This window comes from Gouania willdenowi, chromosome 9 (assembly GCF_900634775.1).
Source record: "Gouania willdenowi chromosome 9, fGouWil2.1, whole genome shotgun sequence".
Lineage (NCBI taxonomy): Eukaryota > Metazoa > Chordata > Actinopteri > Blenniiformes > Gobiesocidae > Gouania > Gouania willdenowi.
The window spans coordinates 36,388,094-36,407,596 of NC_041052.1; the positions used below are offsets into that span (position 1 = coordinate 36,388,094).

Genomic DNA, 19,503 nt, shown 5'->3' on the forward strand with positions numbered 1-19,503 from the left:
ATCTTTAGGTGTCGCTACAGCCGTTGCTGTTGGAAGGGAAAAGAAGACCAGAATCATCCATCATCACTTGTTCTCTATCAGTAGCTGCACTTTGCAAACCAGATCTCTGGCCAGCGTCAGAGCCTGCTTGATGTTGTGGTGCTCGGCCATTTCTGAAAGAACAAAAAACCCACTGAAGCCAAGAAACTTAATACAAGTTCCTGTATTAAAAGTGAAAAACCTCCCCTGACTGACTGCTGATCTCACTTTAGACTAACAGCATCAGACATGGGCAGAGGGGAAAGTAACAGATTACAAGTACTCACATTACTGTAATTGAATTGTTTTTAATGGACATTTGTATTTTTTTTAATATATTTCTAAATCAGTCATTTTAGTTGTACTTAAATATAAGGTAAAGTAATTAGGTACATTTCTACACCGGACCGTTACTGAGTAAATTATTATTTTTTGTTTTAAAATGATCAACGGACATTGTTAAACAAAAAAAAAAAAATGAAATGACCAGACAACAATCAAATGCATCACATCATAGCCGACCAATCAGTTTAAACGTAATGCATTTTATTATTTTGAATTAAATTAATTGGGATCATTTTATTTTAAAAAGAATTGTACATTTTGACAAACTGTTAAATTTCACACATTTCCATGGCATTTTCTTTCTGTTAAACGAGTAGCTGAGGGTTTAGCAGTGTGGCTAACGTTGCCCTCGCAACATAATCTTGATTGATTTCAGTGTAACTCTCTTGTTTTTGTAAATCATCCGATTATTAATTATTAAAAAGATCCTCTACTGTTTTTACAAGTTTGGCCTAAAACATTTGAAATATTAGATCAATGCCAAACAAACAAACACAATTTTGCACTATATTTGTTTTATTGGAAAATAGGACTTTATAGTTTTAGAGCCTGTGTTCCACCATCTTGAAGTCATGTGATTGATGATGTCACACGGCCCCACTGCCTATAAACATCCCATTGTTTCCTATTGGAGTGAAGCATTCAGCCTGATTTTTAGATCATTTAGAAGTCTTTTTGGTCAAAATGTCAAATTGTGCCGCTTTTGGTTGCTCTAAATAATCAAGAAAAATTACAGATGCCGATGTCACCTGCTTTTGTCAACGGAAAAAAGATAAAAACAGTTGTTACCCGAAAAATTATCTATGACCGCAGGGGGCGACAATTTCAACTCTGTGGTTTCATGAGTGAAGCGGAGAAGAAGAGCTCTCCTAAGGGACCTTAACTCTCCCTTATACAGTGCACGGCTGACACTCTGGTGGCTGAAGTTAGAGAGTAAATCACGGACTTTTGAATACACACAAACCCTGAGGATAGTATTAGCCTTTTTGGGTGGGAGTCGTTCAACAGTCCATGACTCTAAAACTGTAAAGTAGTCCCATTTTTACACGTTAATAAAACAAATATGCTGCAAAATAATGAGTTTTGTTAGCATAGGTCTAATATGTACATTTCAAAGGTTTTAGGCCACATTTGTAAAAACAGTGGAGGATTACTTTAACAGTAGTTAATTACATTAACCCTATTTAAATTTCCACTGTTAAACCCTAAAACAGATTTAGGGGAATTTTGAAACACAAAACCGGAGGCCCTACTATTGTATCCACTAGTTGCAGCACACGTTACCATTAAAGAACTTGATGATGTCAGTAAAGTCCATGTTGTTGTCCAGGATGATGTCCCTGTACATCTCCACCAGTGAGAGGGCGATAAAGAGAACAAAGTGACTGGAGGAGACGTACTTCGCAGCCCAAATGGATTCCCAGACTGCAAACACGTCATCGTACACCAGTTCTGGAAGACAAAGAGCACAAAGGAACAGAAGATCTTAGGAATTTGAGTGGGAGTTGAGTTCCAGGATGTGTTTAGAAAAGGCAGCGATAAGAGGGGAAGCAGGTGTGTGATTGGGAGCCAGATCTGAAGAGGGGAGGGTCATGTTCTGATCGCAGCAGCAGCACCACCCAATTATTTCAGCAACACTCATCGGTATTACATGTAGAAAATGATCGTAAAGAGGAAACAAGCTGGTTATTCGTCTAAATGGCACAAACTGGTTCATTCCATGCCATGACTTTACCTCGCTTGAAGTCGAGGAGAAACCAGCGGTAGCAGAAATAGAAGTGTGTGTAGTCTCCGTTCTGGTGCATGAGTTCAAAGAGTTCAGAGTCCAGGATCTAAACCAGAGGAGATCAGACCAGGTTCATAATGGGAGATTAAAAAAAGGGGGAAAAAGGGAAAGTAGAGTGAGAAGGATTTTTCAATTACAATTACGTCTTCAATTATCCATGTTCAATTACAACCCAATAATGATTGCGGTGACCTAGTTAAAAACAATTATGTTCTTAATTACTAAAGCTCAATTACAATTTCTGAGCCTTTAATAATAAAAAAAAAACATACAACATTAAAAAAAAGTCTTAAATCAGCTATAAAATACACAAAAAAACAATGTATCCATCATCTAATTTGTTTTTCATCTCTTGGTTACCTTGTTAGGCTTCCTTATCAATTAAATTATTAGTACTAATATTTCTGGTGTGGGCGTCTGAGCCTTTATTCTGTCAGTATACCCCTAGATTTATATATGTTTTTCAAAATTGGTAAAATGATCCTGAAGGGAACTGACAGGTAGTGGAAAAAGTTCATATGAATCATATTTTATTAATTGTTAACTATGTGTAAGATATGGAACTGTAATTAAACACAAACCTGTGTAACCATGTTAACCTGTAAATGACAGTTTTTATAGAATTTTTTATGCCAATTACTATTACCACCGGTAAGTCAATTATCTGAACTCAATTACAATTCTATTATGATTAAAACAGCAACATATTTTTTCAATTACAATTGAAAATATAATTTTATCATAATTATAATTGATTACCGATTCACAGCTTAACTAGTCTGGGACACTGATGGTCTATCGCTCCATCTTGTTCTGGTCCTTCTGTCCACTAACTCCAACCAGTCGACGCAGATGGCTGCCACCTCCGAACCTGGTTCTGCTGGAGAGTTCTTCTGGTTAAAAGGGAGTTTTTTCTTCCCACTGTCGCTAAATGCTGGTTCATGTGGATTTTGTTGGGTTTTTTCCTTATTATAATGAATTTTATATTTTGATACCGCTATGAGATGACCTTTGCAGTAATTTGTGCTATATAAATAAAGATTGATTGATAAATTTATAATTGAGAAGAAAAAGAGTTGATGTGTAATGAATGTTTATCGTCTCACCTGGATTAGGGAGCGCATGTTTGCAAAGTGTGTGTCCATAGCTCCTCCGTGTGGAAAGTTTTGATTCATCCTCTTCATCAGTTGAGAGAAACAGCTGAAGGCTAAAGCCTCTACACAGTGTGTAGAGAGAATGAGTGAGTGAGAAAGTGTGTGGGCAAACTGTCCTCTGTTGTTTCATCAATAACTGCCAGAATACACCAAATGTCAGAGAGGAGGAACACAAACTGTGAATCAGCGCTTTGACTCACCATCATCCAGAATGACTAGAAGAGGAGCCAGCAGGTCACACATTCCCTGCACGTAGCCGATATCAAGATGTCTCCAGATATAGCTGAAACACCCAAAGGAGATGAGAACCTTTGTCTGTAAGAGTCATTTCCACACTTTTTCTGCAAAACAAGTTTTTCCTCAACAACATTCCATCAAAACATCAGAAGTGTCAGACAGTGTAGTGATATTTTCAGTTTATGCAATAATTTACTTGATTTTAAAATGCAAACAATAACTCAGGGTTTTCACTTCGTCAGGGAGAACCACAGTTCTGCACGTTTATGATGTGCAGTCATTAGGGGTGTCTGTCCCTCTGAGAACAGAGGGACAGACTTATCTTAATCTTACATGCTTTATTTTGACCTGTCACCTTTGTTCAATACGACTTGATGTATATGCAAGTAAACTTCCCTCTCTGTATACTACCTTCTAAGAACACACAACGCTATGTACTGTTCTGAAAATAACAAAAAATTGATTAAAAAAAAATTAATTATTAATTTATTTTTACCAATGTATTTTCTTCTTATAACCCTCTTACAAACCATTTGTTTGAACTGTTTGAACTCAAACCAAAATAAACTGCACATTTCTTCATTTATTACCATGCAAATTAAATAATAATATATATATATGTATTTTTTTTAAACATATACAGTAAGATAAAAATGTAAAAAGTTTGCTTATCCTCCTGGCTTGGAATTTATATATTTTTCTTAAAGTGCGAAATGTGTAGGGGTGTGTGTGTGTATGTGTGTATGTGTGTGTGTGTGGCTCTGTGCCGATGGTTAGGGGTTAGTAAAACATTCAGCCTGCTTTTCAGATCATTTAGCAGCTTTTTTGGTCAAAATGTCAATTTGTCTTACTTTTGGTTGCTATAAATAAACAGGACAAGGTAAAGATGCCAATGTAAACCTCTTGTTTACGGAAAGAGAATAAAAACTGTCGCGTTCCAACTCTTTGTTTGGTAAACAAAAGAGGTTTATCTGTACATCGACATTTTTAACTTTTCTTGATTATTTTGAACAACCAAAAGGAGCACAAATTGGCATGTTGACCTAAAAAGCTGCTAAATGATCTGAAAAGACAGGCTGAATGTTTCGCTCCTATAGGAAACAATGGGATGTTTAAAGGCACTGAGCAAATATAATGCATTTTGTTAGGCATAGATCTTCTAATAAGTGCATTTCAAAGATTTTAGGCCACTTTTGTAAAAACTAGGGGAGGATCCCTTTAACTTTGTTATCCTCTTCTTTAAAGAAAAACACTTTCTGGGATTTTTTACACATGGGTTTTCATGGCTTTGTGTTTTACCTGCACATGATGTTACGCAGCTTCTCTAAGTTGGCGGCGCTGAAGTACCAATAGTTCCTGTCACAGCGCTGCACATCCTTCTCGATCCGATGCAGATTCAACGTGTACAAGTCCAAAAGCTGTTGCTGGAACAAAACAAACAATAAATGGACACTTCAGTTCAAACACAGAAGCAGGTGATGCTGAGAGTGATTTTGAAGCTTGAGTTCTGTGAATGTACACATACAGAGTAAGGGCTCTCTGCTGACGGCTGAGAGGGGGCCTCGGGCTTGGAGATTTGTGATGTTGGGGTGTAGAGGCTCTCCATCTCAGGCTCGTCCGACCCGATGGACTCTGCTCCCTCAGGACTGGGCTTTCCCTGCAGAACCACCACAGAGGCGGCACACTCTTCCTTTTTACTCCAAGGCACCATGGAAACTTTGGCTTTGGGGATTTCCTCCATCTCTAAGGCTGAGGGAGACTCATCAGAGTCAGTCATGGATGTGGCTTCATCTCTCTGAGAGGTTGAGAGGAGGAGGTTCTGGTCCACCTGAGGGGTGCTTGTCCCACTGAATACTTTCTCCTTTCTCAGCTTTAGGGAATTCTCTTCCTCACTAGTCTGGGATTCAGCCTCTTCATTCACATTTCCTTCCCCACGCTCTATAATCTCATTCCTGACTACTGCGTCTATATGAAGAGGGGATGCTCTGAGTTCTCCTGATGGTGCCGAGGACCCTTCAGAGGATCCATCCTTTCCTGTTTCTAAAGTCAGAGAAGAGCTTAGATCTTTATGGTTTGGATCAAGCTCCAAGTTCTCTTGAGTTTCTGGGAGCAGACGTTTCTCTTCTTGGTCTATGTTCACATCCATCACCTCTGTTGTAGTAATTTGTGCAGCTCTGATTCCTTCCTCTTGCTCATCCTTCACTTCTCCTTTCCCCTGGCTGTCCACACCATCCCTCACTCCTTCCTTTTCTCCCCCTGCAGGTTTAACGACGCTCTGCGAGGCCGGAGGAAATGCTGCAGACCTGGAGGACATATCGGCTGTGGCGCTGTCCTCGGCACTGAATGAGCCATCTGAAACTCCAGAGGCGACAGAGAAGTTGCGCGAGGAGGGATGTCCCGAATCAGGGGAGTTGGTTTCGTTCTGCACTGCTCCGTTGGGAATCCTCGGGGCCTGTTTGGCTTCTGCGCTCTTGGGCTCCGTCTCGATTGGCTCCACCTCCTCCACGGACTCAAAGACCTGCAGGAACAAGCCAAAGGGAAGCAGACTACTCCAGGGGAAGGGCTGGGAGGGGGTGAAGGACTATCAGGGGAGGTGAGTGAGGGGTCATCTCTTTAGTCATACATCGTGTTGTTGTGTATGTTTTCAGTCTTCTCACTGATACCTGTGTGCTGCTGCTGCTGGAGTCGCTCTGCAGCTGAGGAAGCCTTTCTGAGCTCTGGGATGATCGAGACTGTAAACACAACATCATGTACAACCTGTAGTCATTCCCATCATTTATAGCCTTATACAGGCTTTTTCCAACCACTGTGCCATGGCCAGAGGTGAAAGTAATGGATGACAAGTACCAGGGTTGGGATTAATTACATTTTTCAGTTACATTAAAGTTTTCAATTACCCATCTTCAATTACAATTCAGTTACGATTACAGTGACCAACAATTTTTCCAATTACAATTAAATTACAATGTTTTTTTACTCTCAGAAAATGAATTACAATTATGATAAAATTACAAAAGTTCAATTACAATTAATCACAATTACTCAGCCTGAAATACATAACCTAATAAAAGTTTACCTTCTTCATGTGTTAGCATCTCTCATGATAACGGGTCCTGAATCAGCTGTAAAATACATTAAAACAAATATCTATCATCTAATTTATTTCCTATCTATTGGTTACCTTGTTCCTAATCAATAAAAATATATGTTTTTATTATTTTTAGTTTGGGTGTCTGAGCCTTTTTGTGTCACTATACCCCTCAATTTCAATTTCAATGTCTATTATCTAAACTCAATCACAATTTCATTACAATAACAAATGCAACAGATTTTTAAAATTACAATTACAAATACGCAATTACACAATTATTAAAAAAAATAAAATAAAAATTAAGCCATAATTGTAATTCATTATCAATTACATAATTACAATTGTAATTGACCCCAACCTTGACAAGTACTCATGTTACTGTAATTGAGTTGCTTATATGGGTACTTTTTGAGTATATTTTTAATTCAGTAATTTTACTTGTACTTAATTTCATCTTAAAATAAGTAATTTTTTACGTTCCTACACCCAACCGTTACAGAGTAAATTATTGTTTTGTGATATTCTTTTATTTCCGTTTCATGGCCTCACATCCATTTCTGATCAAATCCCAGCCACTTTCTCAGGTTCAGGTTGTGGTTTCTACCCATCATGTTGTTATACACATGGCCCATTTTGAATGGAACTGTTTTAGAGTTCGTGCTGACTTACTTGTAGTTGTACTTGAATACAATTTCAATCAAGTAACAGTACTTCTACTTGAGTAGGATATATCAGTACTCTTTACACCTCTGGTCACAGTACACACAGACCGGTGCTGGTGGTGGCGTCATTTCATATACTCCTATTATTTTGACTACTTTTACACTGCAGGTATTAATGCAGTCTTTATAATGTGCTCGTTCATATTACACATTAACTACATCTTCTATCAGTTTGGAGTAGACCCGCATGCGCTAAAAAAGTCCTGAGGTACTACGTGCGCACGCAGACCATTGTCTGTAAAAAGAATGGACGGGACAAGCTCCCCGGTGGAGTGAAGCTTTTATTTTTAGAGTTCCCCCTGCTGACTGGCTGCAGTATAGGTCATAAACCCCGCCTCCTCAATGATAACGAATGGGATGTGGGTCAAACTGTAAAGTTAAAATACTCATCACATGATTTTTTTCCTAACCTAAATTCTCATTAGTTTATATCACCCTACATTGTGTTCAAGTGCAAATTTTTCTGTGAAGTTTGTTTTAAATAAGTTATTCGAGGGTGAAAAAACGGGATTTTACGTCATATATGACAATGATTGACAGCCGCGGATCTTGCGTAGCTCTCTTTGTCAATAGCAGAAAGCCGAGAAGCCATTTAACTTTTCCGTTCAGTTTTTTTGTCTTTTTTTGAGCTGTCAAAATGAGTTGTTCTGCAGTAAACTGTTCTAAGTCGTTGGTATAATTTCCAGCGGGAAACATACTTATGTTTCCCGCAGCCTAGTTACTTGGCGTAGCTAGGCTGCGTAAGTCATCAGGGCAGCACGCTAAATGAGCTGGGCGTGTTACCAGGGCCCCTCCCGCCAGACCCTACTGCGCAGACTCTGGCTTCAAATGACGTCAAATTTGCAAAATGGAAGCTCCCCTAAGCGGCGTGTTTTGGTTTCAAGAATGTTGAGTGGGAACAGTTACAGTGCGCGCCCACAGGTATTATGACAATACATTTCAGTTTCCTATGTGGTGTTATTTTTGAGATATTGGAAGCTGAAAGTAGAAGAAATATCCTGAAAATTTTTTGAAATGGCATGAAATCACCCAATAAGAATAATAGATTTAACGCGTATTCCCAATGACGCTGACACACACTGTGTTTATGGACATAGACATGGAGGCACCTCGTCTCATCATGTGTGGCACTAACAATGTATAATACAGTATAATAAATATTTATCAATTTTAAGAACTCGCTCTCCTTCCACCGTCTACTTTTCTAATTACATCCTCCACTGGGGTTTCCCCCCTCCCTGCTGCTCTGTCTGAAAAACAAAATTATGACGCGTTTGCATTTTGATGACGTAAAGGTCGGATAGAATGTGACCTGGCCGTTCAGACAGCAGTAGCATTGCAAAATATCAGATACGTATCCGATTTATATACACATATGAAAGTGGCCTGAGTTCGTTTGGAAAAAAATGGGAATTGTACAGATTATGAAGATGTGAAAAAATCAGTTATGGGCAAAAAAATAATAAATCGGAATTGATTTGCAGTGTAAACATTGTCTTTGAGTACTTTTGTATGTATTTCAATAATTCTATATAGGTTTTTTTCTTTGTTTGCTTCGTTTAATTAGACTGAAGGCCAAATGTGGCCCATGTCTGCTGTTGATGGATGGATGGATGCCGATTATGTTCATTTCTTTACATAAATTGTAATGGTATGATATTTTCTGCACAGTTAGCTTGTATTGTGTATAGAAACAGATTTTTCTGTGTATAATAAAAGGTTTACCTCGTTGCTCACGGTGGAGTCACGATGGCTCATCTTCTGACTGTCCATGCTCGCTACAGACGAGCACTTGGCCAACGCTGCAGCGTGCTGCTCTTTCTCTCGCTGGCGAACAATCTCCTCACACGCCAACCACTCACGCATGGTCTGCTGGTAGCACACGCGGACCTGCTGGTCTACCTGAGGGTGAACGTCAAAGGTTAAAGGTTGGGGGCTCAGGTGGAACATTGTGGAAAAACACTGTAATTGAGGAAATAACAAACCTCCATCCTTTCAGACTCTGACATGCTGAACTGGTAGTGACCCAGCAGGAAAGGCCACACTTCTTTACGCAGCGAGTGCTCCACACCGCCAAAGTAAACCAGACGCAGAAGCTCCTGTTCCTCATATGTCTGAAAGGAAATTGATTTGATTAATGCCTCACACTTTATTTTGAAAGGAAATCTCAGGGGAAAGCTCAAATGGTAACACCAGTGTAGACAAAATTACTTTGGAGCATGTTAATACTGAAAACATCTACTTCAGGTAGCGCTTTTTTCTCATGGAAATAACAACTGTCACTATGTTGTGTATGTAAAGTTTGTAGCTATACCTAGGCTTTACACCAATCTGATCGGCCTATATTTTGCATTTCATGCAATTAATGTGATCGTCTGTAATGTCTTAATTTGCAGATCCGATCAATGACGTCATTGTCGTGATTCATTGAAAGAATAGGAAACATCTCCTCCTAAAAACTAAAACTAGAACAAAAAAAAAAACTCAAGGCTTCCAGATCATTAAATATACACTTCTTAAATTTTAGTCTCTCTTCTCTTTTCCTTGTGTGAAGATTTCATCAAAACAAAGCGGGACCTATAATAATTCTGTCACATGTGATTACAAATGACCATAATTACATGATATATTATGTAATGGGGAACTCCTCAGCTTTCAGAAAATGGTGGAATTTCTCAGACAGAGCAAATTTTAGCAAAATTATGGTCTTTTAAATTAACGAGTTCCCAAGATGTGTTCAGGGTCTAATTCATTAATTTGTAAAATAACCCCTGCCAGCCCAAACAAGACCTGAAAAGCGGGCATGTACGTAGCTAAATAACCACACCGTTTATTATTCACACAAGTGTGAGTGGACATTATCGTGTGCACGTGTGCATGGTACTCTGCTGATGGTTAAAGTGCGTGTGTTGCGACTCAGTGACACTGACTGTGCGATCCTGCAGGAACCTCTGCCACACATCTGTAGTGAGTCCTTTGTAGGCATCACGAGGCACGTCAGACGCCACGATGGTGTGATTGACCAGAGCAGAGAGGTGCGTTCGTACAGTGGACAGGTGACGGCAGTACGCCAGCCCTGCAGGACGACACAGGAGAAAACGTCTACTGTTAGTAGAGAGCGTTCACTTAAAAGTGTGACATATTTAAAGCAGGTTTTAATGAGAAACATACAGCCGTAAAACGCTCTGGAGATGATCTGATACTTCATGTTGTCACAGAGCAGCTTCAGAGGAGTCCTGCAGGAAGACACCAGATTATCATCGTTATTATTATTACTACAATATTATTATAATATTAATAAGATATCATTACAAGATTATTCATTCATAAAGTTATCATTTTTAATGAATATTATTACATACATTTAAATTTTAATATTTTTTAAATAATCTGAGGTACAAAGTTATTTAATATTTTTAGTGAGAATGCATTGACCATATTCAAATTTTGTTAACATTTCTAAATGATTAAAACTTGTCATAATTTTTCAGTTTTTCAACTTTTACTCTTTCCAACTTCATTTAAATTTTATTCAGCTATTACGGCATGTTTCACCTTTCTCCATCATTTGAAACTTATTTAAAGTTTCTGTTTAATTTTATTTTAACTCCTTTTTTTGTACCCTATTACAATTTTTTCCATCTAATTTGAACGTTGCATTCCTAATGCGGCATTGACAGCAGTGCATTTCAGATCATGAATCCTCACTAGCATTTTCTTCAGAAAATGCAAATCATCTACATATCATTATAATCATTATTATAATATTTGGTCTTATCAAAAATCTAAGTAAAATACCCTCAAACTCCAGAAAAGAACAGAAGACATTTTTTGTATTGTTGTTTTTACTGTTTCGTTAATTTATTTTTGGATTATTCAGAATTATAGTCGATATGAGACATAGTTCATGACAATGATTTTCACAGGTAAATGTATATAAACAAAAAAATACAATCAAATATCTCCATCTAATGCAAACATGAAATTGCAGGGTTGACCTTTCATCAGGTGATAAACTATTGTATTTTCATGCAGGAAAAAATTCCCTTCAACAGCTTTCACCTATTTCACAGCCACCAACCTTTTCATGTGTTATCAGCCAGCCCTAAGCCCAGCAGAGGAAATGTCACTATGCCTTTCTCCAACTAATTGCCACATTCTTATATTTTTCTACTTCCTCTGTGGTTGAGGATGCCAGGTGTGATATTTTACTGCTGCAGCCTTGAAAATCTACCAATTAAAATCCAACAAAAGTAAGGATGCACCATCACATAAAATAAAATTTCCCATCCACATCAGATCTTTACATACTGTAGTAAGTAAATAAGTAAATTTTTATTCATAAAGTGCTTTTCATAGATAAAAATCACAAAGTGCTGTACAAAACAAAAGGTGAATTTAATACAACAGGAGCAACATCATAAAATTGACTTAAAACAACAGGAGCAACAACATTAAAGGATAACAAAAGTTAAAAATCCATTAACCAAAAGCTCTTCTGAAAAGCGAAGTCTTCAAATACTTTTTAAAACGTCCACACAGTCAAGTTCACGGAGGGACTGATGCAGGTCATTCCAGAGTCTGGGGGCTACAGCCTCAAACGCAAGGTCTCCCCAGGTTTTAAAATGAGTTTTAGGGATCTTTAGGAGACCCTGGCCTGATGACCAAAGGGTGGAAGCCAATGACGACTTGATAGAATGGGGGTAATGGGGGCTGTTCTGGGTGCACCGATCAAAAGTATGGCAGCAGCTTTTTGTACAATCATCCTGTGTGTACACAGGCACATGGGGGAGATGAGGGTGCAACAATTTTCAATCGTGTCAAATAAGACTTTAGGGTTTTTCTTATTAAAAATAAATATATAAAATAGGATTTGGGGAATAAGCTGAGCGTGCATGTTTTATCATTTCATTTAGCTCCATTATCATTTCTTTAAGATGGAGTCTATGCACCTCTAATTTTGTGGCTTTCCACAAACATTCCACTTTCCAACAGTTTTGCCTAAAGCTACATATGGCTTAATTCATCTATGGACAAGGTTCCTTATGAGAGCCTAGAGTATTTTTAGCTGGTGCTACTGTGTTCAAAACAGTCAAACAATGACTATTGAAATTTGTCATAAATGTGTCAACATTGTCACAACTAGCAAAGGCAGTTGGGTAAAAAGAGGCAGAAAACCCACTGATTGCAGATTCATTAACTCATTCAGTGCCAGCCATTTTCAGATTCAGAAAAAACATTTGTTTCTGGCTCATTTCGTTCTTTTGTAATCAGCTGTTGAATAGAGCAAGTTATACACAAATCTTCAGTTTCAGAGCAAAAAGCTGAGAAAACAGCCTTTTTGTAAAAAAAAAAAAAAAAAAAAAAAAAAAAAAAACTGTATTTGCTATATAGTTAGTTATAGCTATTTTTTTGCTTAAGTGACAACTCTAATATCTGAACATTGTTTCCTTATATGAAACAAAAAACAAAAAAAAAAAACAGACAGGGCTTTTGATGGCAAAACTTATTGTTTTGCTATCTGGGTCAGAGTTGAACAGATTTCTTACTGTATTTTGGCGTTCCTCCAACTTACTCTCCTGTCAGTCTGCACACACATAACTTCCTCTTCCTCCCCGACATGCAGAGTGTCACTGCTTGCCCCATTTTTTTTATGGTTTTAACTCACCATCGCCACATTATCCATGAGTTCCACACATGCTCTGGTTGAGTGTGCGCTGCTGGGAACGTCAACTCTGTACGTAGTGCCATTTTCTGTCTCATAAACTCCTTTCCTCTCTCCTTCTGAGCTCTGCTGAGCATGGATGATTTCTCATCCAAAGGTGTGCTGCTACCTCCTACGTGTCACTTATTATTTTGCTATCTGGCTCACAGATACCCCCCTTACCCTCCCCCTCTCCTCCCGACATGCAGTGATGACCCGTTTGGCCCGGTTAGTTGATGGTTTTATCTCACGATCACAACATTATCAATAATCTACTCAGGTCCACACATGTTCTGTGTTAGTATGTGGAGCTGTGAGCTGCTGGATACGTCACAATATCACTCTGTAGCACCATAATCTCCCTTTTTCCTGTTTCTTCCTCCTTTGCTGGGTAGCATCAATGGCTAATCTCTCATCTAAAGGTGCACTGCTGCCATCTTCAAGGCACAGTTGGTCACTAAAACATCCCACAGCTTAGATATTGATGAGGGACCTCCGCCAGGGTGTTTTCTAGTAATCCCCGTGAAAAACGCAAATGACAAGTTATCTCGTCAATGGAACTGAGTGAGTTAAGAATGGGTCTGTTTTTTCACATTGGAAGTAGTCCGTGCCACTGTGAATGACAGATTAAATACAACACAATAGTGGTCACTTATTTGAAAATTTTCAATATTCCAAAAGAAACGTGACATTAGATACGCCAGAGATGGGCCATGTTTATCACAGCGGGGGCTCCAAAAATCTGAGCATTAGAGGGTACCTGTAGTGAAAATGTATATATAACAAAAAATGTCTAATGGATTAACAATAAAAAAAATATGTGCACCTACTTTTATAATTAAAAACAACAAAAAAACCCAACAAAGTTTGTGTAGTTTTTTAGTCATTTTGCAAACATTTTCCCCTCATTGTGTGTTTTTGGAGTCCTTTTTGTGGGTTTTTGTTGCATTTCTTTTTCGTTTTGAGTATTGTTGTTGTCTTTTTTTGCATGTTTCTGATGCTATTGTGTATTTATGCATTATTTTATGTATCTTTATGTAGTCATTTTGTGCATTTTTATGTGGTTTTGGAGACATTAATGAGGGCTGCGTGTGTCCCCCAGTTGCCCATGTCTAAGGTACATATTTTGGCTAAGTTAGCATAATGGGCAGTAGGGTTAAAAGAGACAGGTGTGTAACTGATGAGAAGTAAAGTTTGAACATCTAAATGGTGTTTTAATGATTTTTTTTCGTTCTACTTCTGGCCACTAGTCATTGCTGGTAGCAGTCCATAGGTGTTCTCAGGAAGCTGCAGTTTCAGATTTGCCCGCACAAACGTTTCCTCTCACCTTTCGGTGTTGCAGCCTTTGGGTGTGGAGCCTTCAGAGAAGCTTCCCTGAGAACAGGAGGAACACGAAGACTTCCTGAGAGTGGGTTGCCACATTGTAGCTGCCTGATCCATCAGATCAGGTGGAGACACTGCAGTGAAAAAGAATGATCATCACATTATAACTCAGAGCAAATCTTTACAATTCCACACCGACTGTCTAAACACAGCCGGGTGTTGTGTTTGCATAAACAGAAGCCACTGTACAGTTATTGGCCACTTGATTCCAGGGCTGGGCGATGTGGACCAAAACTCAAATCTTGATATTTTTTCTCAAAAAGGCAATGTCTCGATATTTTTAACTCGATAATGTTTTACCAGAAAGACAATTCTGGGTTAAATTTGCTGATGAAAAATGCCAAACAGACATTTCTTAACAAACCAATGCACAATATGTGTCACTTAATCTTTTTCTCCTCAAAGGGACAGCATGTGTGAGTGAGTTCTATAGAGAGGATGTTTAGGGGAAGTTCTGGGTTAGGACGCAATCAGAAATCCATCTAACTGAGCTTTACATGCAGTTCTGAGAAGTATTGAAAGTAGCAACTCCAAAAATGAATATTTGAACACAATATAAGCTAAAAAAATATATATCTAAGCAAAATATATGCAAACTGAATTAACACTCAAACACTGGGCACTTTACTGCTTATGGTGGCTCATTATTATATTTTGATAAGCGCATTGAGAGGACTTTGTTGTAAATTGCGCTATAGCTACAAAGAGGTTTACGCGGTTGACGTAGCACTCTTCTTCTCTACCGCCGAGAAGCCGCAGCAGTCACAGATTTTTTCGGGTCACAGATTTTGGCACAACACCGGCTTCGGTGAAGGAAGCCGAAGCTACCATAAAAACAGCCCAAACAAAGTCTAAACGCTGGGCTCTGAGGAAGCCTCGGGGCTTAACAGTTACCGTAGACTCACGGTAGGCGAAGCAGCAGTGTTCCTGGGTTTACTTAGCTTCTGTTGCATGTCTCGTGTCCCAAGGGCTGATGGTGGTGTGCCAAAGTCTGTGACGCGAAAAAATCTGTGACCGCTGCGGCTTTTCGGCGGTAGAGAAGAAGAGTGCTAAACCTCTCCAAGGAGCTATTCACTCCCTCTTGAACATGACACTCTGGTGGGTGAAGTAAATGCAGACTGGAGAAGAATTACAAACGTGTTTAAGGGGGAGTAAATGTCCGCCGAGAAGCCGCAGGGGTTGGAACTCCCGCCACCTGCGGTCACAGATTTTTTTCAGGTCACAGATTAGGGCACAGCACTCGGCTGCCACTCGTCTCGGCTTCGGCTCTTGGTGACTTCATTGACTAGTCAACGTCGACTTCACTAGTATGCACATAGAGTTGACCTTTAAAATTATGAAGTCGTTAAACCCCTAGCACGTTCCAGTTCCTGTCACAATCAACAACCTGATCAACTTGATGCCAAGGAGATGTGTTGCACTGTCTGAGGCAAATGGTGGTCACACCAGATACTAACTGGTTTTCTGACCCCTGCAATAAAGCAAAACTGCACATTTCAGAGTGGCCTTTTATTGTGGCCTGAGGCACACCTGTGCAATAATCATGCTGTCTAATCAGCATCTTGATATGCCTGTGAGGTGGGATGGATTATCTCTGCAAAGAAAAGTGCTCACTAACACAGATTTAGACAGATTTGTGACCAATATTTGTGAGAAATAGGTCTTTAGTGATTATAGAAAATGTTTTAGATCTTTGAGTTCAGCTCATGAAAAATGGGAGTAAAAGCAAATGTGTTGCGTTTGTAGTTTTGTTCAGTGTATATCTGAGAAATAGGGAACAATTGTAAAGGACACTGTTTAATTGTACTCTATGAATACTATTAAATACTTGTATGATGTGATTTGTACTGTGTGATTGTATAAATAAAAACAAGTATACAATATAGATATACTGTATCTCGATATAGGCAATATTGTTATTTTCTATATCACCAAATTAGAAAACTCAATATTTGAATCACAATATATTGCCCAGCCCTACTTGATTGCCTTTGGAATAAAGAATACACAGAAAACAAACACTGAATGCAGGATTTGAAAAAAAAGAAAAGAAAATGTTGACATTATTATGGAGGAGGAGATCAATGCAGTTGTAGTTCATTGTTAACTCGGGAGGAAAATCGGATCAAGCAGTGCCTGTTAAAAGGTTACGACTTGTTTCTGATGCAGTAAAGGACGTGTGACACAATGTGGCTCTAATCTAAACACATCAATGGGGTTTGCCAAAGGCAGGGAATGAGCCGAGTGGATATTAGACAGAAAAACAAATGTTTTGTGTGACAGTGTCACAGCTGCTCTCAGATAGGTTGTGGACTCTTTAGTACAAATGTCAGACTGTTAGGTACAACCCAAGTGTCTGTTTTGGGTGGGCCTGGACTGTTTTTTAAAATATATACTTTATTGCATTAATTAACAAACAAAATGTCATTTTCACAGACACCCGTCATCAAAAGTACACTGCATTTTTATCTATTTTTTTAAAATAAACAAAACAGACCAAAACAGAACAGAACAAACAAAAAACAATGGAAAAAATAAAATAAATAAATAAGGACATACAAAAATGGAAATAGTGGATAAATAAAAAGTGTAAGTGCCTTTTTTTCACACATCTTTTGATGAAATTATGTAATTGTGTAGTCTACTTAGTCTATTTTATTCATTTTTTGCAAGTTATCTCTAATCTTTAACGTTATTGTGTTAATTTATGTTACTTTTGAATGACTCGTGTAAAGAGGGAGGAAGAGTGAAACATGTTATTTGTTGGATTCACTGTGTAGTGTGTGCCAGAGGTTCAATAACTAATCTAGTTCCACTCACCAAACTCTGACTGGCTGTTTGGAAATATGATGCGGAAGACGTAGTCTGTGGCCTCTTCCTCCTCCTTATCAGAGATCGAGTCTATGGATCCTGATCCCTGAGGAAGCCTCTTCCGTAGCTTAGGAAACACTTTACCCTGCAACAAAAACACGCCGTTTAAGAAGCTAATACCCGTTCCAGCGTTAGCGCTCAGCTATCTACAGCTCTTAACTGCTGCTGTGATTAAGTTGATTTAGATTTTTCATTGTAGCTACAGACGCGTCACAAGTGATGCACCAAAATTCCGATTACCCAAAATGCCCCAAATATGCATTTTCTGTTTTTCGGCCAAAACGCTTTTCTCACCAAAACAAGATGTTATGATGACACGAGCAAACACTGCGGTCAGCGCGCCCATTTGTCTGGTAGTGCCATTGCGTACCCCATGACAAATATGGTGGTTTTAAAACCTGCATTTTTGGTTTAAAATTACCGGTATAATCATAATAATGATAATGGAAGTGATCATTATTAGAACACTAACTGAAAATACAAGGTTAGGTCTTGATCTCACACCAGGTGGGAGAAGACAGGAAATTATTAAAAAAAACCAAAACAAACTATTCAGGAGGCACTAAATATGGTTTTTATCCCCCAACTTATTCACACAGTTAAATTTTTTTAAAATGTGCGTTATCACTCATTCATTCCATCATTACACTCTATTGCTGTTTTTCAGATTATTCTGAGCAAAATATAGCTGGCAAAAGGCGGTACTTGTGCCAAAAAAGTTTGAGAACCACTGTTCTAAGCAATGGTTAAGATAATAAATAAAGCAGAGAGGCTGATTCTCATCAAGAACTTTAATGCACTTTGTGTTTTCTTCCAGCAGCCCAGTTAGTTATAGACCTGTACAATATTATTTAATGTAAAAGTGGGGTCAAGTTAAACATTTTTTATTTTTTATATTGTATATTGTGCATTGCTGGAATGTCAGTGCTAAATAAATGTTTTTATATTTTTAATTGATTTATTCTTTGAGGCTTTAATATTAATTTACACAATTGCAATGTTTTAATTTTGGTAGTTAGTACACATTCAGAGTCATAAATGCAATAGTACTAATAATTTGCATAAATTATTATTAGGGGGGGTTCAGCCTTGGTTTTCTTGCTTCATTCCATTATCTACTCCAGTGACGTGATAACCAGAGGAGTGAGGTGGGGAGAAACTCATTGTCGATTGGAAGTCATGACACAGTGTCACTTGAAGTTGCTTGACAAGTTCAACATTTTCAACTTCCAGCGACTCAGGACGTGCGATTGAGTAACTGGAATTGTGCAGGTCACATGGCTTGACATTGCGTCATTTACATTGATTTTAAATGTAATCTAGTCACCAGAGTCACTAAATCGCGTTCGGTCTTAAAGGTGCAGTCTGCAACTCTTATAAAAGTGACTTTTTGTCATTTTTGCTAAAGCCGTCACTATGTAAGGACAGTTTCACATCAAACTAGTAGTTTGTGTGAAAAAACAGGCTCATTGAGTCCCCCCTGCAGCCTTTGGCAGATTGCCAGAATGCACCGCGACCAAGCAAAAAGAAACAATCAAAGTCAGGATTGTGTTTGATGGGCTGTCTGACAGCTGTTGCTTACAGGCCCCGCCCCTTTCCCGGGCTGGAGCGCTATCTTTTTTACAGTGGATGGTCTGGAGGAGTAGAAGATGGAATCAGTGACTTTTCTGCTTGAAAGGTAATTACTGCTGCTTGATTTACATTATGTTTGATTTATAATTGTTACACTAGAACTCTGTGGTGCATGTGTTTCTTGTGTGTGCGCGCAGCAGCCTCCGCTTGGGCTGCTGTAAGTGACACTGAGTTGTTGCTGCTGCTAGAATCTGGTGTGTGCACATAGAGAGAGAGAGAGAAGTGCTGCAGTAATATGCTTTAACAGTGCATGTTATGTTACTGTGATGTTGCTGTGGGACTAACATTAGCTTGTTAGCTCCTCTGAGGGAGGGACTTTAGAAAGTTTGGAGGCAGGGCAAGAGAGCAGCGGGGAGGGAGGGGGAGAGAGGGATCTGAGAGTTACGGATGCACCTTTAAGGAAGGCTGTGAATGAAGGCGGTCAGATGTGGGTCATTGGTATCCCAAGAAAAGATGAAGATGACGCACACTTAATTTGAAATGGCCTTACGTGTTAAAGGAAAATGTGACAGCTTTAATCCTTGCAGCTACATGAGCTCCTCCCACACAAAGTTCTTAGG

The 19,503-nt window shown here is 38.7% G+C and overlaps 1 protein-coding gene across 1 annotated transcript in view; it reads right to left on the bottom strand.

The window, feature by feature from the left end:
• LOC114469387 (small G protein signaling modulator 1-like) overlaps positions 1-19,503 on the bottom strand; it is a 72,586-nt gene continuing 53,083 nt past the window's right edge. The window contains exons 12-25 of the mRNA XM_028456885.1: positions 17,261-17,396; positions 14,385-14,514; positions 10,525-10,589; positions 10,284-10,429; positions 9,339-9,467; positions 9,079-9,255; positions 6,204-6,272; positions 5,066-6,058; positions 4,840-4,964; positions 3,504-3,586; positions 3,256-3,365; positions 2,099-2,195; positions 1,648-1,815; positions 1-152 (exon numbers count right to left, since the gene is read on the bottom strand). Coding sequence (XP_028312686.1) covers positions 64-152; positions 1,648-1,815; positions 2,099-2,195; positions 3,256-3,365; positions 3,504-3,586; positions 4,840-4,964; positions 5,066-6,058; positions 6,204-6,272; positions 9,079-9,255; positions 9,339-9,467; positions 10,284-10,429; positions 10,525-10,589; positions 14,385-14,514; positions 17,261-17,396 — 2,517 coding nt within the window. The 3' untranslated portion in view covers positions 1-63. The remainder of the gene's footprint in view (positions 153-1,647; positions 1,816-2,098; positions 2,196-3,255; positions 3,366-3,503; positions 3,587-4,839; positions 4,965-5,065; positions 6,059-6,203; positions 6,273-9,078; positions 9,256-9,338; positions 9,468-10,283; positions 10,430-10,524; positions 10,590-14,384; positions 14,515-17,260; positions 17,397-19,503) is intronic.